Source organism: Uloborus diversus, chromosome 10 (genome assembly GCF_026930045.1).
Source record: "Uloborus diversus isolate 005 chromosome 10, Udiv.v.3.1, whole genome shotgun sequence".
In the NCBI taxonomy this organism is placed as follows: domain Eukaryota; kingdom Metazoa; phylum Arthropoda; class Arachnida; order Araneae; family Uloboridae; genus Uloborus; species Uloborus diversus.
Window position 1 is genome coordinate 5,531,278 of NC_072740.1, and position 23,245 is coordinate 5,554,522.

Genomic DNA, 23,245 nt, shown 5'->3' on the forward strand with positions numbered 1-23,245 from the left:
CATCAGAGATATACGAGATTAAGTCAAAAGTTAGTCAACCATCCCCGGTCTCCCCTACTGCAAACTAAAAATATTTCTTGTACCTGTTATGTAAGCGTTACAAACTATAGAAAACTTCACTCTGGTTATATACATATGCATATACTTTTTATTATTTATGACATTTATTCATTTTTTGTTTATGTTAAGGTTTGGGGAGATGCAGCAATGCAAATTTTCTTCTCTCTTTCGCCTTGCTGGGGAGGACTAATTACCTTGGCCAGCTATAATCGGTTCCACAATAACTGTTTCAGGTACTAAGAATTTTTTCAATCATATGTTCAAAAAAAAATGTAATTTAAAAATAATAGTAATAATAAAAAAATAAATAGATAACAACTAAGCTATAAGAGTTTTTTTATACTTGTATATCTCATAGATACTTTAATCTCTAATCTAGAGATGCATTGATTATTTCATTTGCAAACTGTGGGACCAGCTTCTTTGCCGGATTTGTCATCTTCAGTATTGTAGGGTTTATGGCGCACGAACTTGGTGTAGCAGTAAACGAAGTCGCTGCACAAGGTATCTATTTTAAAATTAAACGTATTTAATTTTGAAATGTATATTGTAATTTTTCCGTTATTTTATAAGTTCTATAAACAATCAATATTTAAGTTTCTTTCAGTTTTCGAAGATTCAATTTCGAAGCATTTTTTTCTGGTGAATTTATTAAAATAGATTCCGTCATAATACCGCTTACGGATCACTTTTTTTGGTTAGCTTTGGGAAATGTCTTTATTTTCTGCATAGTGGTATACTGTAACAACTTACTCTGGCACAACATTAGCAACTTGCCCCAAATTGCACTATTTTTTAATGTATGAGTTTTACAATCAAGTTGAACATAACTTTTGAAAATGTAGTATTTAATTAGAGATGTAGTCTTTTACATGATAGTGAAGTTGAAAGTAATACCTTTTCCAGTGTATCAACTAGCAACAGTCTCCCGTTATAGTTTATGTGTACGGGACATGCTTATGAAACACTGAGGACGAACATCATTAAACATGCTTGTTTTCAGGTGTACAAAACACTAAAAACGAACATCAATAAAACATGCTAGAGTACCGAAATGAAGTTCTAAGAACGAACGTCATGAAACATGCAAGTTTACAGATCGGAGCGTATGAAACACTGAGAACGAACATCGTCAAACATTCTAGTTTATGGGTTCGCAGTAAAAACGCTCATAAAGGTACTTTTAAAGAGAATATAAATATATATACTCGTAATCAAGTTTTTTGTAAATTCTTGTGAAATTATGTGGTGTTCTTAAAATAATTTACTTTTCTGATATAGTTAAAAAAATATGAATGTTATAAGATTGAATTTGAGACAGTAGCAACATTTTCTATAGAAGCACATTTTGCTCAGAATTACTCCTGGCCTTTCTGTTAACTTTACCTCCATAAAAGAAAACTTAAACCAAGATACAAAGAATATATATATATATATATATTGTAACGGATCCGGCGAGACTTCCAACTTTCTTGAAAGGACGACACAGTTCTTGATAAAAACACAGGAGCTTTATTTACACTATGTACAGGAGAAATCGTTAACAACTGCTAAATTAATCATCAGCAATTAAACAAATATCACTCAACACCGTAAACTCAACGGTTACACACGTATTTACTTCCAAATACGAAAACAACACAGCGAAATGCCTCGCTATAAACAGAGCTAATACACTCTCAGTACAAATTCTCAATCGAAACTAAACTTTTTATCCAGCGTAACGGCTTATATACACACCGAAAAGAGAGCTCTCAAATATTCCACAAGATTCGAAACGCTTCTCGAAATGCGAAGACCGTTATCAAATTTTATCAATGAAACAAAAGAAATAGGGGGTTCGTATACTTCAGCCGAATGCATAGGGGCTGTATATTCATTACGGGAAACTATTTACAGGTTACGTTACTACAACAATTACTATTTACAGAATTTGTAACAATATATATATATATATATATATATATATATATATATATATATATATATATATATATATATATATATATATATATATATATATAGTTTTTGAAGCAGTTTCCACCAGATTTGATGCACCTCTGATTTCTTTGATGCGAAATTGCACAAGGAATTTAATTTTGCCGAGGGAATTATAAGCCAAACGAATGCTTAAGGGAGTTTTTACATGCCACATAATCATACGACATGGGCGCTGATGATTTTCTGCATCTCGAAAATCCACCAACTGGCCACCTCCGGCAGTCCAGAACCCGGATCCTAGACGTAGAAGGCCAACGCCTTAACATCACGCCACAGCCGGCTGGTACAAAAGAATACTAACAGATTTACAGTACCAGAAAACAAATAACACGCAGCAACGGCCCAGTTTGCACGGTATAAAACAGGTTTTCAAAATTTTATTTTTTCACGACATCAAGACGAACTAAGATCTCGAACCACTTAAAAATAAAAGGATTGATCGGGAGAAGTCCTACATACCTAAATGGCCCAGTTGTGAAAATTGGTGTCTATGCGGATCCCCTTTGCGGGGATTTCATCTTCATGGACGGTTCCACTGCAGAGCACTCCGCGGGACATCCTTGGTGTAGCGGTACTGGGAAGCAAGAAAAGGAAGGAGACAATGAATTTTCTCATTTGTTTATTATTTGTGATAAATTTTAATTCGTTTTATTGTCTAGGCAAAATATTTAATTAACAGTAGAAAGTGAATAACAATTCTGTGCTCATCAGTAACACATTGGTTTTTTTTTTTTTTTTGTATTGTTGATCTAATATCTAGTTTTCGCTTGCCTAAAAATATTTTCTTTTATTCGACATTTTTCAAAAAAGTACTATATTTTTTAATTTTTTTTTTTTTTTTTTTTTTGAGTCCTATGTAGCTTAAAAACGTGATGTAATAGGCTAAACCTGAGATCAATTATGGACTCGTGAGGTGATAAATTAGTGAAAAACATGTCACAGGTCTTAGACATGTGCTGTTCACCAAATCGCTATTCAGAAGCGTTTTCATTAAAAAAAGTTTTTAGATACATTTTATGTGCTTGCATATTATTTATGGGTCCGTTTAAAGCATTATTTTATGTGTTCCTTTCAACTAAAAAAGTTGTAAATTCACAATTTTGAAATGAAGTTTCGATGTTCAGGTGCTGGCCTCGCATTCGTTGCCTATCCCGAAGCAGTGGCTCGACTTCCAATTTCACCTCTCTGGTCAGTTCTTTTCTTCTCCATGCTGATGACTTTAGGTCTGGGAACACAGGTAAGAAATTTTTATTCTAAATATTCTATGCAAAATTTAACTAAGTATTCATAATCATTGTAACATTTGCGTTGGGCCTGGGCTAAATCCATGCAGCGTACATCTCCACAAAAAATATCATAATTACTTAATATTCATAATCTTTGTAAAATTTGTGTTAGTCTAATTCCATGCAACGACTGCCCTATCGAAAAACTTCATAACTACGTTTTTGTCGGATGTCTTCTTTTTATAATTTTGCATCTGTTTTTGCATTACTTAGGTTATGATGGTCAAAATATGTAAATTCAGTTTATATAGGCTTTTTTGTGCTTTAAATGATTTTTTTTTCGTTTGGGTGTATTTGTTCTTGGGATAAAAAAATAATACACCTGAATTTTTTTAATTGCATGAAAGATGCATCATCTCAAAAGTGTTACCTTATTTTCGGAAAACAAATTAATGTAAATTTGACAGAAACAAAACAGCAACCGAGCAGAAAAAGTAAACTACAGTGTGACAGACTTTCAAAACATAATTAAAGCGTTATTACCTGCTCAATACATTGTAAAAAAATTTACAGACAAAATTAATTTGGATTGAGCTCATTATGCAATTAATCGGCATTATAATATTTTTTTTCTTCAAATTTTCCATTCAAAGTCTAATTGAATTCATGCGGTTTCTCACTTTTATGCCATGTACGAGTAAATACATTCAAAAATGTGAGTCGATTTAACAATTTATTATCGTTATGATGCTCATATTACCTGTATGTCTTTACATTGTCGCTATAGTAAAAGCATGAATTGAGCTGTCTTTGAAGCAAAACGGGCTTTTGACGGCAATTTTCAATCTGATTGACGGAGGTTCGTCCCGAATCACTTTTGGCTGCGTGTTAAAATCTGGTTTGCGATTTACAATTATTGAAACAGTTCTGACAACCTTTATAGATACATGCTCAATGAACTTCGTCGGACAAACAAGTGCAAAAATAAGAAAAAAAAAATATTGTAGATTTCACGTTTTTAACATGAACGCCGTAAATGCAAATGGTGACAATAAATTATCTGAAATTATTATAAGAATATCGGGCATCTGAAATACTAATTGGCATAATTTTGGTATATTTCTCTGTAACATTTTAATTAGTTTTTCGTACATACATTATGAAATTTATGAATTAATAAACACTTTGTCTTTTTCTTTATTAAACTTTGACTGAATTTGGTTACAGTTTACAATCATTGAGACAGTTGTGACAACCATTGTGGATACTTGGCCAAACAAACTTCGTCGGTACAAAGCGTGGGTGCTTTTTTGTTCCTGCTTCGTCATGTTTTCACTGGGTCTCTTCATTTGCACTAACGTAAGTTACTATAATTTGATATGCAATTTTAAATAAATGTTTTTTCGTTACAGCAAAGTGAAATAGGTAAAGTGAAATGGTTAAATATTTACTTCGCTTTTAGCGCCTCTTGTCTAGTAATATTATAACTATGTATCAACACATGTAGTCTATTCTAATCAAGAAAAATTACCTCCGAAAATCAAAGCACGTGATAATACAGGAACAAGCAATTTTCAAAAATCGATTTTCAAATTTTAATATTTTGTTGTAAGTCAGAAATTATTTTGATATTATCAAATGATAAAGCTCTTGTTATTAACATTTTAAATAATTATTGGGACCTTCTAGTATTCGGTGCAGTATTTATTTAGTAAATATTTAGCTTTTTTTTGTATTTTTAAATTTTTTCACAATTAGTTAAGTGCATGCGGGGCAAAACGGATGGGGCAAGGTGAACTAGGGCATTTCGTTTACTCATTCAACCATTTACTAAATCACTTACTTGTTCATTTATAAATTAATTTATCTAGATTCCTCCTTTAATTAATTTTCTTACTAATAAATTCATTCACTTATATTTTATTCATTTATTATTTTATTCACTCATTTATTTTTCCTCATGCATTAAATATTTAATTAATTAATTAGTTATTTTTTTCATTATTTTTTCAATTATTCTTTTATTTGTGCGTTAATTTGTTCAAAAAATATTTATCACAATCGAATAGAAAATATTTCATTCGAAAATTATTTCATTTTTCACTTTGTTCCATGAAAAAAAAGTGCAAAATTTCTACTTATTTTTGAAAGAACAATTTTTTTACTAAAAATACGAAAAAATGTTTCAATGCAAGTTTTATTATAAAATTCAATGTTGTTTCTTTATGTACTGTAATTTTAAGAATAAATTTCCAATTTGTTCATTTTGAAATTTTGTTCACTTCACACGAAACGTATCTACATTAAGCAGTAAGTACTACGCAGCTTACTCAGTTCACTGCAAAAGTGTGTTCTTACTAAATGATGAATATAAATAACTAAAAACAGCTGTTACGGTTTTATATTAATTTAAAAAGCAACTCCAGTTTCTTAATTAACTCTAATTACTTATTAATCATGTTTTAAATTGCAGACATTTTTATGTGCATTGTAGAAGTATTCATAATGCGGATCAAGTCGAAAAAGTTATGATAAGAACCAGTATTGTACATAAACTTTAGTGCGTCTTCCCACAAGATTTATAAGTGCGCCCACTCTGTATAAGATTTGTTTTTTTAATTTGTGTTATTTTTCTCAGACCGTGCTTCCTCATACCTCTTGCGCCCACCCCCCGCGCCGCGGGAGTTGCGGGGGTGCTATATACGTCACTGATAAGAACTTTACGTTAAGTTACTATACCCCGTCTACATCTACTATGCTCTGAATTAGATTCAATAAGTCGCAAAACAGCTGTTTTCAATTCCATTTCTAATGCAATGTGTATTTAGTATTTTCTACCAAGTTTAACATCTGTAGAAATATATTATAGTACATTGCATTTTTAACACAATATGCTTGTTTTTACATTCAAAGACTATAATCGATATATACATTTTGAGAGAAGATCTTAACTTATTCAGGCGTACTAGACTGATCATTAATCAAAAAGTAACTTAAGGTTAAGTCTTCTATACTTAACCTTTTAACTAACTCTAACTTTTTAAAAGCGAATATATTGTTGCAGCCGTCTGACAATTTATTCATCATTTAAAATCCAACTCATTTAACTGTACTTACCAAGCTGCGTCCTTATTAATAGTAATCAAGCATTTATCATCATTAAATTGAAGCTTCTAAATAGTAATTACAGGATTTTTACATATTTAGGGTGGCATGTATTTACTTCAACTGATGGATAACTACGCAGCAAGTTTTTCTGCTCTAATTATTGGTCTCATTGAGGTCATAGTTATTAGCTGGATTTATGGTAAGACACTCATTTTATTGTTTTTTATTATCTAAACCGGAATTCATTCATTGGAAAAAATAGAAAGATAAAACAAATAGATGAAAAAATTTGAAGCAGCGATCAACTAAAAGAAATGCTGCCCCTATCAGCTAAAGGATCTAGGAATGAAATGAATCATGCTTCTCAGAATTTTTACTATTCTCTTTAAGAAACCTTATTCTTTCAGAGCTACCAAAACTCTTAAAAGCTGATTTTGATCATTTTTTTAAAAAAGTAAAAAGCCATTTATTGGACAAAAACATTTTTCTGAGCAAGTAATTAATACTTAAGGAGAAATTTTACATGAAAGTATGCAAGGTTTGCAAAATGATAAAAAAAAAATGATTGGCTTTAACATTTTTGGTACACGAAATTAAAGAATAATATTGTACTAAGAGAAGTTCATAATTTTATACATTTTTTTTCAGTTAAATATTCAGTATGTAAGCCGTTTTTTCATGATAAACACCTAATCAGTAATCCAGCTCATTTTACACATTTTGTAGTATCACTTTGTCAGTGATTCGTAACGCTGCGAGCTGCAAAAATACGTTCTTGAAGTTATTGTAGTGTTTTCGGTATTGGCAATAAGTAAAGAATAACCTTTAAAAAAAAAAAAAAAAAAAAAAAAAACACGGAATGTGAAACGAACTGGGTGAGAGACTAGATGTTTGTCGTGTAACAAAAGGTTCTCTCATTGAGATCTTAGAACTGAAAAAATAAGTTTTAGGTGAGTCATAAATGATATTTTTCAATAAAGCAATGGGATGATGAATTTTGATTAAAAAATTTAACTTTGAAAAATTACTGATGCATCAAATATATACGTTAAAGAGTTTGGAACGAATTTTTGGTTAAGTTCATGATATGAAGGTACATGCTATAAGAAATTGAATTGTTATATGATTTAGCAAAATGTATAGGGTGCAGCAAATATAAAAAAAAAAAAAAAAAACAAAAAAAAAAAAAAAAAAAACAGACAAGCAATTTTCCATGTAACTTTATTAAGAATAAATAAATTAGAAAAGCACAAAAAAAGTAATAATATGAAAAGACCTTTAGCAATCAATAAATTTAATTGGTTTCAAACTGGTCGCCCTTTACAGCGGTACGGAGGCGCAACCGCTTATTGAAATTTTCAGCCAAAGGCCGCTAGTCTTTCACCTTTAATCAATCCCATTTACTCGAAAAGAATTGTTTCAGCGAGTCCAAACTTTTGCTTAGTTTAGGGTAGACCATAGACTGTAAAATAGGCTGTACATTGTAATCCACGAGATTACAGATGATATCATGTCAAGTGCGTCCACTTCTCAGTCGGGCTAGGACGGTTTGATGTTCTCTACTACTTTCCCGAAGTAAAACAGCACCAGGGCGGGATGCTTTGTACCATTCATGTATAGGGGGCTGTCTCCAAGAGGAACTGATGCTTTGCTTAACACGGGTTGCAATTTCTGAAAAAGAAAGGCATCCGTTATGAGGAGAAATCTCTCGGCTCCCCTGACGAGCCAGCCCATCCGCATTCTCATTTCCAAATACATCAACATGTGAAGGTATCCATTGAAAAGTAATGGTGAGACGTTTACTCAAGTGTTTTAGATGTTGGATTATGTTCAAAGTCGTTTGGTCACCTTGTTTCCACCATTCAGACAGATGCTGAATAGAGCTTCGACTATCACTCAAGATCCAAATATCAGTACTGACACTCTCTGTGACGCAATAATTCAGAGCCTCCTCAATAGCTAGAAGTTCGGTCCGGAAGACGGAGCAAAAATTGGGGTTTTTAATACAAATCTTAATGCCGTTTCCTTCCCTGATATAAACACCGCTACCGGAGATAGCGCCGTCACCCCTGCTACCGTCGGTATATATTTGCAATGCATCACACGGGATTTGGTGAATAACCTCCAAAGCAAGTTGTCTAAGATACTCCGGGTGTTGGGAGCTCTTGTTGGTGTACGAGCACAAGTGAGGTTTGAAGAAAACTCGTTCATATAACGATGGGGCAGCATCCAGACCACAAGTCAGTGAAACATATTCAACTTCATTAAAAAGGAAACCCTCGCTTTCAGCAAAGCTAAGTGGACTCTCTCTTAAGGCGTTGATTATTCTTCCAGTTTCGTACATAACTGGAGGTCCTGTTCTGGTCACCATAACTAACAAGCTTAGCAAAGTATTTAGCCAGGAGATATCTGCTTTGGAGTCTTAGAGGTTGCAAGTCAGCCTCATACAGAACAATATCCCTAGGGCAACTATTTCGGAGGCCAGTGATGATTCTTGCAGCAGAATGAACCCTTTCCAGTTTTTCAAGGTTACTGACAGAGGCAACCCGATATACCTGAAACCCATATTCCAAAACGGGACGAATGAGCGCAGTATAAGTGTTTCGAAGTGTCTGAGCATCCGTTCCCCAGGTCCTGCCAGAGATATATTTCAAAATTTTCAGTCTCTGTTTGCCTCTCAGGACCAAGTTATTTATATGTGCATGACTGAGAATCTCCTGATCAAGGATATAACCCAAATATTTCGGGTGCTTTTCGCATTTCAGCCGTTTTCCCAGCAGAAAAACTTCAGGCTCGTAATTATAAAAATGTCTATTTGTGGTAAATATACTTGCAACAGACTTAGAAGGATTGAATATAATTTTGTGCTCTATAGCAGACTTCTCGAGTTCAACGGGAGAAGAGTTGATGTCCTCTTGAGCAGTAGTTAAACTTCCGCTGGTGCTCCAGATAATTATATCATCAGCATACAGTCCTATACATTTCTTAGTATTATCCCCAATCTCGATTCCGGTAATAAATAAGGAGAACAGGGTGGGGCTGAGTACAGATCCTTGTGGTATACAAGGATCTGTACTCATCAAGCAAATACTTAATCTGAATTTGCTTGAAATGATGTCTCTAAATTTCACGCGTATACGTATATCTAGCTCTTAGGAAATCAGCCAGCCAAGGCAGCATCTTCCCACTTATATTGAAAATAGTATGAAGTTTGCAAATAAGCTTGTTCTTCCAGACCCTATCAAAGACCTTGGAGAGATCCAGAAAGGCAGCAATTGTATAATTGGTGGGACTAGAGTTATGAGCATCCCTGATATTCTGGCCAAAAAATAAGACCTGATCCATTGTGCAATGACCTTTACGAAACGCGTACTGCTCAGCGGAAATAAATTACCATGAGCAAGATAATTAGCAAGTCTATGTAAGACAATCCTCTCCATGAGTTTGCAAGAGACTAGTAAGTGCGATTGGTCTATAACTCTTAGGATCATTGGCTGGTTTATCTAGTTTTCTTATAGGAATGATGAAAGCATCTTTCCAATCCCGAGGGAGTCGTCCAGAGTTCCAGGAGGTGTTAAAAATATCAAGTAATTAGTCTTTACCTAGCTGACTTAGGTTGGCCACCATTTGTCCATGGATTCCTTCCATGCCAGGTGATTTGTTAAAATCCATTTCTTGAAAAGAAATTTCCAACTCTTTCATTGTAAAATCCTTGATAAAAACAGTATTACCGCTGGGATTACAGCGGCATCTGTGAATAAAAGCTCTAGCAGATTTTGCAATCAATTTGTCTTCTGTGTTAAAAGAGAGTCTACTCTCGCTCTGATAATGCTCTCCTAATAAATTTTCCGCATCATTATCGCTGCACAAAGAGCCATCAGGATGCTTGAAAGTGTTTGAGCAATCCTCCTGGGGCAGTAATCTATCGATGCTCTTTGCCAGTTTCCAAAGTTTTGTGCTAGGAGTACGTGAGTCCTTCACAAATGTTATTCCAGCGCTCTCTCCTTATTTCTGAATACATCTGCTTAATCTTTGCATTAATCAAGTTTAAATCAGACCTAGTGTTAATTGATGAAGATAACATGAGTTCTTTTTGAAGTGCGTTTCTCTGATGTAAAAGATTCAGAAGATCCTGACTGTTATGGATAAAATTAGGCTTATATTTTTTCCTATTGCCTCTTGGGATAGCCACTTTAGCCGCTCTAATCACCGATTCTTTGAGAAGTCTGAAGTTTGGAGTCTGAAGCGTACAGTCTACATTACCGAAATGCTCTTAATCCCAAAGAAGTACTAAAATGTCCGTCTGGTACATTTTTTGATTCATTTTACCGCCCTCATCCACAAAAACCATAAATTTTGCCACGTACGCTAATTCTATCCCAGATCAAGCCTGACTTCGGATTTTGGCGAAGTTGAACACTTGCTAAAGTGCTTGGAGTGCCTACAGACGAAATCCTATCGTTCCGGGAGTTGGTTGAACGGTAAAGAACTGCTAACCAGTGAAAGTTATCTCCTCCAGCACGGACTTGTGGCCCGTCTGAAACGTTTCTGACATCTTTGGAGACCAACAAATTTATTTTCTTCAGCAAAAGGCTGAACTTTTTGGAACTTGTAAAGCTTCTGCCCGAACTCTATTTTTGCCCTTAGCCGCAATGATCGGTCACATATTCCCCCGTTTCACGAACGACTTCTCTGTTGGAATCTCGAGGGTTTCAGTGAGCCCACTTCTGGATGGCCTGACGATTAACAGAAATGTTCATGTTCGTTTTTGCACACACTTCTTGGACGTCGACCGTCATATCTAAGCGGCTTGAAACTTCAGGGGCAGTGGTCGCGCTGTGAAACCACTAATTTATAAATTTTGTTCTCTGTTTTTTTCCGAATTTTTTGAATCAAAATCGCTTGAGTCCTCTTCTTTTAAGTTCAATGAACAACATTAGATGGCAGAATAACAAAAATAAAAATTTTTCGTAGGCTCAATTTCTTGTTCAAATCATCAAATTTTCAATTTTTCATTTATCCCAAAAATTGGAATTTTTTTCAGATTTTAAAATTTTTAATTAGCGCTGAAAGAGTGAATCATTTTTCTTCATTTTACCTGAGGTAGTCAATCATATTGTTCGAAAAGATTCAAATTCATTTTTACATGCATAAACATGTTTTTGTCCTTCCCCAGGTGGGGGGTGTGAACAAATAGGGACACCACCCCCAGCGAAAAAATTCTGAAAAATTTTTTTTATCTGAAAAATCTATTTCTAGATGATCAAATAAACCCACTTGTGGTGTTTTTTCTTAAGATTTCTCAAAAATTAATGACGCGCCCCTGAAAGGGTTGAAACGGCATATTGCATCAAATACTGCTTGCCGAGGCACAACTAATAAACGAAACTGTCGCGTCGTTCTCCTTGGTGAAACCACGTTAAAATAGCAGGTCTTTTGCTTAAAATTGTAAGAGAACCGAAAACAAATCATAAACTAGGGGATAAATTTCCTAATTAAACTAAGAGAGAAAAATAAATAAAAACACTCATAAAATCAAATCAATTTATTTCCATTTAATGATGCAAACTTTGTCCGAATTTTTTTCGCTGCATCCGGTATTATCGAGCCCATTTATTTATTCTCTTCTTAATTCTATCTTTTTCTTTTTTAGGAATTGATAGATTTCTGGATGATGTAAAATTGATGTTAGGACGGTATCCACCTCCTTATCATTATTGGAAATGTATCTACAAATTTATTGTACCTATATTAATTAGTGTAAGTATGAATAATATACTCGTAATATTTATTTCACTCAGATCTGGTAAACTGTTGGGAATTGGTAAACAAGCGATCTCTCAACCCTACAATAGGAAATTTAAGAATAACGCTGGTGCATCTAAAAGTATACATTTAAGACACTTACAATTTGAGCTCTAGAGTATTTTAAAGACGGAACAAAAAACTCAAAAAGATGTTTTTTATCCTTAAAAATCATTTGTTATTTACCTCACAAAAACAAATAACTAAAATGCAGTGCTTTATTTTAGTGTCACTCTTTTCAATCTTGCTGACTTCATTAATCGAGGCGACAAAAATTGCGGTGAAGTTTTTTTCATTGACGTTATTCAATAATTTCCATACATTAAAACACTCAAAACTGAACACAGACAGTATTCGCAAACCCTCTTGCGGTTGTTGAATCCCTGTTTTATGGGTCCTAAGTGTGAGCCATGACACACTGGGATGCCACATGGACATGCAAAGGGTTTTGAAAAATGCCCGTACTATCAATATAGTATACATACTATAATGGAGTAAGACAAGGGTGCCGTGAGAAAAATCTAATTCCTCCAAGTGTGTAACGAATTTAAAAAGTTTGGAAACCCCTACCCTATTGTATACTGATTAAAAAATGCCAAACAACTATTTTTTTTTTAAGTCTGATAACTTGAATCCTTTCTCCAGTGTTTTGAATGTGCTGATTTGAATTCCTTTAGTTTCTTAACAAACAGCCATACTTGAGCTTGTTTTTTAACTTAAAAGATTCATATGATGCTTTAAAAGACCTCCTATCACCATAGTGAAAATATAAAATGTTCAACTTATCTGATAACTTCATTAATTGCAATTCCAATTTATTAAATGAACGAATTATATGTGTAATATGTAATATACTCTATCAGTAACAATTAAAATGTTAAGAAATTTCAATATGCATAACTAGCAACTATTCTCGAATAGTTTTTTCTCATACTTGTTTAACTTTTCATTCATAAAAAAGAGAGTCACTTTATGCTACCGGCTGGTTTGCTCACTAGTATATAACTTTCTGTGATAATTATAAATACCTTTGACAAAGCAGTTTGTTAGTTATAACCATTAGTGTAGAATTAACTTGATGTACAACGAGAAACCTGTTACATTGGCAACCAAGCCCTTCTAATGGACGGCAATTGTCCGAAAAGCGCATGCAAGCGGCGTAGCGGATGTACGCATACAATAGGGTGGTGCAAAAAACGCTTTTTGTTATGTAATCAATTTCTAATAGCGCGGAACACTTGCGTGGTCTTTCTTGATACCACCACCTGTTTTAAAGCTTTTTCTAATGGATTTGCTGGGTGGGACCAAGTTTGAACTCAATTTATATATATATATATATATATATATATATATATGTGGGACGCCGAGCTACTGGTAATAACTATGAAAATGCTGGTATTCACTTATAAAACCACTCATTGATGACATCATTTTAGCTACTAAACATTTAATGATAACTAAACTACACATAACTAATATTTACAAAAATGATTACAATGCAGAAGTGCAGCCGTCTTGCTGCTCGTCTTTACACCATGTCTTACGTCTTTCGTCTCCTCAAAGTTATTCACTAATCAAAAAGTTTTACCGCCCTTGGCGCTGTTCGTTTTGTCGCCGGACTCTACGTAGTCATCTCTTGGCGAGTTTTACATACAAGAAAGCTAAAATGTATGAAGGGCTATGCAAGTGTACCAGGGTGTACCAGAGTCGGCACCACAAGTTCGGCCGTCCTGCACTCGACTGGACCTCCAGGCGAACCTGAAAATATAGTAAGCAAAAAAACAAAAACAAAACAACAATTAAACTAAAATTAAATTGGTTGCAAAAGTTTTTCGTCGTCAAAAGTTCAGTCTTTGATTTGCTCGTCTTAAAATTTTTCGTCTTCACAAAAATGTTCGTCTGCAAATGAAAACTGTCCGTCTTTAAAAATTGTTCGTCTTTGAAAATATTTCGTCTTTAAAATTTTTTCTTCGTCCTCGTCTTTGAAAAAAAATTCGTCTTCGTCTTTAAAAAAATATCGTCTTCGTCTTTAAAAAATATCGTCTTCGTCTTTAAAAAATATCGTCTTCGTCTTTAAAAAATATCGTCTTTGTCTTTAAAAAATGTCGTCTTCGTCTTTAAAAAATTCACCGTCTTAAAAAAAAAAAATCTTCGTCGTCGTGCGTTTCGTCTTTTATCATTTGCTTCGTCTTTCTTTCGTCATTTGTGTTTTCTCTCATCTTTTTCGTCTTCTTTTGGTATTCGTTTTTCGTCTTTAAATTGAAAGTATGGACAGTTGGTTACAAAAAGTCGGTGTTCTTTTCTTCTATTTTTTACACTTCTTTGCTTCTTTTAATCTTTTTTTTTTTAATTAACATTCCGAAAAGTTGTTCCATGGTTTAAGGAATTCTGCGCATGTTGATGTGCAGTTTGGTCCTTCGTGAGTTCCTTCTTTGATGACATCAAACGTATTTCCTCCTTTCACCTTCGTTATTCTGTACGGGCCTAGGTACTTCGGTTTAAGTTTTAGGTGAGGTCCAAATTGCGTTCTTTTGATGGCGACCAAATCGTTAACTTCGTAAGGCTTCGGTTTTTTGATTCGTAAATTGTATGTCTTCTTGTTTTCTTCCTGAATTTTAAAAATTTGTTCCTTCGCATGTTTTCTCATATCTTCTCTTTGGGCTTCAAAACTGGCTTGAAATTCAACTTCAATCATTTCTTTCAGCTTTTCAAGTCCTGCAATCTTCATCTTCGTTCCAAAAAGTAATTCAAATGGAGTTTTATCAATGCTTCTTTGATATGTTGAGTTAATGGCTTGTTGCAGTTTATTCGTGTGCTTGTACCACTGAGTAGGGTTTTCCAAGGACAATTTAGAAAGAATTGCAATAATTGTTTGATTAATTCGTTCGACTTGGCCATTTGCTCTTGGTAATCCTGTCGTTATAAAATGATGATTAATGCCCTCTTTTGCGCAGTAATCAGCAAATTCGCTAGAAGTAAATGCTGGTCCTTTATCCGAGATTATTTGTGAAGGGTTTCCAAATACAGTCTTTTGAAGCTCTAATTTGGCTATGGTTTCAGCAGACGTCGTTGTTTTTGTTGGGTAGATCCATACAAACTTAGTAAAGGCGTCAACTACAACAAAAATGTGTTTGTAATTTTTGTTAGTACTCTCTAAGGGTCCAATGTGATCAACATGATACGTTTTCAGTGGGACGTCTTCTTTATGCAATGGATGCAAAAGACCTTCTTTTTTTCCCTTTTTATGGTTCAGAAGTATACAATGGACACAATTTCCTATTATTTTTTCTATTTTCTGTCTTAGTTTTGGGATAAAATAATATTCTTCTATTTCCTTTTCAGTATACTTGATACCTGAGTGACTTTTCTCGTGCGCATTTCTTATTATCTCTGTTTGCATATTCTCTGGCACAACCACTAATTCTTTACCTTCAACAAATTTATATAATATTCCATTTCTATCACAATAATCTTCATAATCTGAAATTTTAAGTAATTCCTTAATAGTTTTAATTTCAGTATCTTTATCTTGAGCTGATTTCAGCTGTGGCAACAAATTATCGACTGAAATGCAAAACACGTCGATAGGGGAGCGGCTGAGAGCGTCAACATGTGGCATCTTGCTTCCAGGACGATGTTCAATGTCATAATTAAATTCTTGTAGTAACAAAGCCCAACGAGCTACACGGGTACATAAGTCTCGTTTTGACAACGTTTTCTCAAACGCGGCGCAATCGGTTACAATTTTGAAATGAATACCCAAAAGGTAAACACGGAACTTCTTTATCCCTTCGATGACGGCTAGGGCCTCAAGTTCATAACTAGAATATTTCTTTTCGGCATCAGTCGTTTTTCTACTCATGAAATAGGTTGGATGAAAATTCTTTTCATTCGGTGGTTTTTGCATTAAAATTGCAGAATACCCTTCTAGGCTAGCGTCCGTATGAAGTTCAGTCTCAAATTTAGGGTTGTAGATTCCCAAAACAGGTGTGTCAGCTAACAACATTTTTAATTGGTTGAACGCATGTTTTTCTTCGACTCCAAAATGAAATTTTCGATCCTTTTTCAAGAGATCACTTAACGGCCTAGCTATTATGGAATATTTCGGGATAAACTTCCTAAAATATCCTGTTAAACCTAAAAAGCTTTGGACCTTTTTCAAATTAGTCGGTTCTGGAAAATTAAGAACTGCTTTAGTTTTTAAAGTAGATGGGAAAATATTTCCACCCTCGATTACATGTCCTAAAAAATCAATACGTTTTTTCAAGAAATGGGACTTCTTAAAATTTACTTCAAGTCCGTATTCGCTTGCAGTTTTTAAGACCAGTTCAAGCCGTTCAATACCTTCTTCGGGAGAGGAAGACAAAATGATTATATCATCCATATAAGGCAAAACAATACCCTTATTAATTAATTCTCGAAAAATAGTGTTGATATATCTTGTAAAGACCGCCGGAGAGTTACATAATCCGAAAGGGACTTGGCAAAATTGGTATTGTCCTTCCTGCGTTACAAATGACGTATATCTTCTGCTCTCTTCACTTACATTTACATGAAAAAAAGCATTTTTGAGGTCAATAGTACTAAAAATATTGGAGCCCTGCAGTCTATCCAAAATATCTTCAATTAGTGGAAGGGGAAATCGATCTTTTACTATAACCTTATTTAGTTTTCTGTAATCAATGCATACGCGCGGTGTCCCATCTTTCTTTTTTACAATAACCACTGGACTGCAATACTCGGAGGAACTGGATTCCACTACACCTTCTTTTAACCATTCGGCAACCTGAGCTTCGACGATCATTTTTTCTGAGAATGCCAACCTACGGGGATGATGAGATATAGGTACGTCATTTTTTACCAAAATTTTTAACTCAACATTAGTGGTTTTAATTTTTTGAGGCACATAGTTGGAAATCAATGTCTTTACTTTAGATCTTAAATCATGAGGAATATCAGGGGAAATATTCATTTCAACTTCTTCAACACATACATTAATTGGCAAGACAGATAAAACTTCATAATGTTCTGCATCTTTGGGTTTAGCTTGAATCGTAACACCATTATCATCAATTATTGTTATTCCTTGCATCAAAACATTTAGTCCGATAATTACATCGCAAGCCATTATTTCGTTATTCACCACAACTACATCTGCTTTACATTTAAGATTGTCAATTTGAATATCACTCTCAAAAACTCCAACTGGTTTTACTTGACATTTACCGAATCCTGACAAAACAGTATTTAAAGGAAGTAATTGAAATCGCTCACCAAGAGAATTCAATTTCTTAAAAACTGATTCCCGGATTAATGTGGCTTGTGACCCTGAATCGACAATAGCATTTTTTACCACTGAGTTACCAATTTTTACTTCTTTATTTAAATTTTTCTTCTTTGGAACATTTAAATGAGCAACGTCTGGTTTCTTATTAGGGCAATTAGAAGCTTTGTGCCCAAAATTTTCGCAGTGAAAACATTTAAGCCCCTTATCCTTGTGTACACAATTTTTTGAAATGTGGTTTTTCAAACCGCAATTGTAACAAATTTTTTCTCTGTAGTTTTCCTTGTTGGTGTTATATCGCGTCTTCTCATTATTTTGTTCATAGTGTATCTTATTTTTATTGTTTAAATCTCTTTTAAAATTGGAAGTATACCCACTCTTTTTTAAGCGATCATCATTTGACATTTTTTGCTTGGTTCTGTCGAAAGGTTTCTCATTTCTAGCCAAATCATTTTTCATTACTTCGTATACTTTGAGTTTTTCTTTAAAATCATTTATATCGCGCGCTCCATAAAGAATTGTTTTATTTTCCGGTTTATCTTGAATTCCCTTTATGACATAACTGATAAGAGATATGTCATCAATACGTCCAGAAAGAGCCAATTGTTTCATCTTTAAAAAATATTCTTGCGTAGTCTCAGAATGTCGCATTTTACGCTCGCTCATTAAACTATGAAGCGAAGCCGAATTAACTTGTGTGGAATATTCGCTGATTAGCGCTTTCTTTAATTTTTCATAAGAATTAATATTTTGTTCGGTGTTGATAAATAATGCGGCATTTCCTCCAAAACAGCGTTTAGCAAAAATAAATTTTTGAACTTCAGTAAGGTTAAATAACTTAGAAACACTTTCAAAAGTTTCTACCCAAGAAGAAATGTTCTCATGCGGTTCTGCATTAAATTTCGGCAGGGAGTGTTCAATATCAGAATAATGTAAAAGATAGCTCGTAGCCAAAACATTGCCTGAATCAGAATAATTAATTACAGGCGGCGGTGCTACTTTGTTTTCAATTCCAGCAGATAAATCGTTACTAATAACTTCCTCGTTCTGACCGGACTGCTGATGATCCGAGAATGAGTCATCTTCTGACTGCGAATGTTGTTCGTCAAGCTTTGACAGCTCAGTAATATCTGTCAGAAAGGAGAGAATGATTTTCGCTAACTCAGATTTATTTCCTTCCAAGGGAATGTTCAAAAAATTTGCAATAGTTATTATTTCGTTAAGAGAAAAATTTTTCTCAATGTCTTTTAATTTATTTTTGAATTCATCTGATTCTGGGTTGTATTCAAATCCCGTAAAATTTCTTAAGCGCTTTCTATTGGAACTGTCCCCGTTATCAGAAAATATAAAACGGTGGAGAAGCACTATTTTTTCTCGTTTAAAGTTTCTGAGCGCAAAGTCAATGTTTTTAATCTCTTTCAACTGCATATTTGAAGGAAATAAATTCACTCACCCCTTTTCCGGATGCTTGAAATCAGATAATCCAACAGAGAATTTAAGATAGTTCACCAGGAACAGTCACATTTCACTCAGTTCTTTCTCTCTTTTCTTTTTTTCGGAAACAGTATCAATTAGTTTTCCGGTTAATCACACTTGCAAACATTATACTCCAAAAGAATTTTGGTGTAGGCGTTCCTCATATCGATCCTTAATCCCACTTCTGAATTTTTTGTGGGACGCCGAGCTACTGGTAATAACTATGAAAATGCTGGTATTCACTTATAAAACCACTCATTGATGACATCATTTTAGCTACTAAACATTTAATGATAACTAAACTACACATAACTAATATTTACAAAAATGATTACAATGCAGAAGTGCAGCCGTCTTGCTGCTCGTCTTTACACCATGTCTTACGTCTTTCGTCTCCTCAAAGTTATTCACTAATCAAAAAGTTTTACCGCCCTTGGCGCTGTTCGTTTTGTCGCCGGACTCTACGTAGTCATCTCTTGGCGAGTTTTACATACAAGAAAGCTAAAATGTATGAAGGGCTATGCAAGTGTACCAGGGTGTACCAGAGTCGGCACCACATATATATATATATATATATATATATACATAAAGAGTTAAAATTGTTGTTTAAAAAAGGCATAAGGTGGTAGCAGAACTTCTGAAAAGGGGTAAAAACAAGTTTGTCGGTGACCATTAGGGGTTTAACCAAAAAAACAGTGTAAATCTTGGCAAAAAATATGAAATTTCGGGTCCAAGAAGCCCCCGTTTACGGAATCCATAATTTAAAGATCTTCAGCACAATGAATCACAACCAAATTGGTCGGTTGATTGGGGAGGATGGTGAGTGAAAATCGACTTGCTGCCAGCACCACATGATTAGGCCCATCGTTTAGGGGGTCAGGAGGCGGTTCCATTGCCCCCACCCCCCACCCCACCACGACTTTGAGAAATAAATGCATTTACATTTGATTCTTAATGCTGGGCGCGTGATTTTGGCTGTTTTCTGTTGAAACTTCTATTGAATTTGCACCCTTTGACCCCCCCCCCCCCCCCACGGAAAAAATTTGAAATTACGGGCCTGCACTTTATGAGTCCTGAGTCATTTTAGCACAAGAGAAATGTATGTAAAACTTTAAAATGGTTGTTTAATTGTATATTTTTATAGCTTTACATCAGCTTAAGAATTTTTGAAATACAGTTGGTTCTCTGTTTAACGACTTTCAAGGGACCACAAAAAATCGTCCTTCAGTAGAAAGTCCTTAAATAGAATGCTTTTAATACAATAGTGATTTGGGGCCGTGAAAAGCCGTCGTTAAATAGAGAAAGTCGTTAAATAGAACGTCGTTAAACAGAGAGCCAACTGTAATATAACTTTTACTTAAAAAAAATGGTATTTTAATGCCTTCTGCGTAAATTAAATGATGGACAATGTTCCTAAAAATTTTTTCTATACATTTCGGTATCTTATTCGTTTTTTTTTATACAATTAGAACTGAAATACATTATTTTATGAAAAAAATACGTTTTTAAAATCTTCAGATTTTTCCTTTTCTTTTCAACATGAGGGCTCTTGCGGGATTTCAAAAATTATTACCAAAAACTTGAAGCATTTTTCCCACTATTAGGATGCCAATGCGCAAGTTTCCCGATCTATTAAAAATTGATTAGGGGGAAAAAATGTTTTTCGACCCACCCTATCTTACAACTTTTTCCGGAGCCTTATAAGATTCAAACCGCGTTGCATCCTTGCAGGTTACGCTTTTGCCCGTTAATTTCAAGTGTTGCACGTTCAGTAGTGACTAGTGGTTGTCACTACGGAGCTGTGCATATAGTCATACTACATCTATGGTTATAACTTTATTAAATTTGAATATGAAGTTGCTACTATTAATAATAAACAAGACGTTTCTTGAATAGAAACACGATTTCTGTAATTAATTTTCCTCCCCTCGCAAAAAAAAACCCCTCAAAAAAGGAAAAAAAAAATCACAGTTAAATTAAAATTTTTATTTATGTGATTAAAATGACATTATAATGTAGGCACATTTTTTTCAAATGCAAGCAATAAACTTCCACCGATTGATTACTTTACTAAAACGGTTAATTTTCAAAAAGAAACAGTTGCTTTAAAATTCTATGAATCATCTTAGCAACGGCGAAGGCATAACTATCGGAAATGAGATGCATAAATGAAACATATTATAACTGTTACTGATACATTCAGTTTTAATGAGCTGACCTTGATAAAACCAAGTTTACAATTCATGAATTATCATGAAATATATCATTAATTTTCAAAAAGAAACAGTTGCTTTAAAATTCTATGAATCATCTTAGCAACGGCGAAGGCATAACTATCGGAAATGAGATGCATAAATGAAACATATTATAACTGTTACTGATATATTCAGTTTTAATGAGCTGACCTTGATAAAACCAAGTTTACAATTCATGAATTATCATGAACTATATCATTAATTTTCAAAAAGAAACAGTTGCTTTAAAATTCTATGAATCATCTTAGCAACGGCGAAGGCATAACTATCGGAAATGAGATGCATAAATGAAACATATTATAACTGTTACTGATACATTCAGTTTTAATGAGCTGACCTTGATAAACTCAAGTTTACAATTCATGAAGTAGGGTAAAATGGTCATAAATCAAATAAAGAGCTATGTATTCGAAATAAATGAAAGAATGAGAGTAACTTTTTTATTTTAGATTTTATTAATTAGGAACTATGTTCTGAATTCAAAACTTTGAAACTGGCAATATTTTACTTCGTGAAAAAATTCGTTTTGAGTGCACATTAGGGTGGAGTGAAAAAAATCAAAATCTAATAAACGCTAAGTAATAGTGCGGAAAAATTGCCTTTTGTAGCGATATTGAGCCATGCAAAAGGATTTCGACAACAAAAAATATTTTGAGGTGTCGCTCGCGCTTTGAAGTTGACCAACAATAAACTATATTTTAAAGTTCAATACATGCTTTGAAATTGACCAATATAGCGTCAAATTTTAATAACATCGCGATGCTCCGTACTTGAGGAAAAGTATCAGAAGTTATTATTTGTAAAAATTTGCTTTCCTTTTAATTAATTCTTACATAGATACAGGAAAATTAAGTCATAAAAGCATTTCTTATATAGCCAAAAAGGAACAAAAAAAGTTGATTTTTCATTTAGTGCAAAACTTGGGGGAAAATGTAAGTTTTACTTATAATAAAGAACAAAAGTATAAAAATATGAAAACTTTCAACAACCCACAAAACTCACACTTTAAAATTAAAAGAAGTCGCTAAATATATTTTAATTGTTTTTGAGTCCTTAAACTGCAATCACATTGACTAAAATAAAACATAGTTTGGCATTTGAGTCGAACTATTGTCTCGACTTCCGACAATGTTCCAGCCTCAGTGTTATATTGCTGCGTAATGTTTCTGGATTCTAATCAGACTAATAAATCCATCTCTTTTGGTTAGACAGTAAATGTTTTGTCAAATTTTACGCACCGTCTCACTGCTTTAGTATAACGCGAGGTTTTGGAAATCATACAATTTATTCAGTAGGTACGTCATCAAGCACCATTTATTTCAATGTTTTATCCGAAATTTCTTTTTTTAGTGGAGGATCCGAGTTTTCCTACTTCTACCTATCAAAGAGCTTTTAGTAACTCAGCATCGAAATTTAAGTCTGGAATTGTAAATTTTCTCTGTCCAACTGAATTTTTCAAACTTGCCATCGTACTCCGATGGAAAACGAGTTCTCTGATGATGTTTCGATCTTCTTCAACACAGTGGTGCAGACTAGTTACTTTGAGAATCTAAAACATATAACACTGGGGATTACAGATGACCGAAACATCATCAAAAGGCCTTAGTTTGCGTCGGATTACGACAACAAATTCGAAGAATTTGACTAGACAACCAAAACTTACAAGTCCAGATTTTAATTTCGAAGCTGAGAGACTACCGTGAGCTCATCGATGAGAAGAAGTGGAAAATCTCGGCTCTCCTTTTAAAAAGAAAAATGCAGATGAAACTTAGAAAGAAACGGTGCTAAAATGGTGTACCTTCTGAATTGTATGATTTCCAAAACCTCAAGTTACACTAAAGCATTGAGACGATGCGTAAAATTAGACAAAAGCGCGTCAGTCACTGTTTATATTCTAACCGAAAGAGATGGATTTATTAGAGTCAGATAAGAATTCAGAAATATTACGCCACAATATAACACTGATGCCGAACATTGTCGGGAGTCGAGAGAATATTTCGATTTGAACGCCAGACTATGTTTTATTGTAG

At 34.0% G+C, this 23,245-nt stretch overlaps 1 protein-coding gene across 2 annotated transcripts in view; it reads left to right on the top strand.

Moving 5' to 3' along the window:
• Positions 1–23,245, top strand: part of LOC129231771 (sodium- and chloride-dependent glycine transporter 1-like) — a 133,489-nt gene that overhangs the window by 101,982 nt on the left and 8,262 nt on the right. For both annotated transcript variants that reach the window (XM_054866136.1, XM_054866137.1), the window contains exons 8-13: positions 190–293; positions 440–564; positions 3,186–3,298; positions 4,515–4,646; positions 6,495–6,594; positions 12,049–12,155. In XM_054866136.1, coding sequence (XP_054722111.1) covers positions 190–293; positions 440–564; positions 3,186–3,298; positions 4,515–4,646; positions 6,495–6,594; positions 12,049–12,155 — 681 coding nt within the window. The remainder of the gene's footprint in view (positions 1–189; positions 294–439; positions 565–3,185; positions 3,299–4,514; positions 4,647–6,494; positions 6,595–12,048; positions 12,156–23,245) is intronic.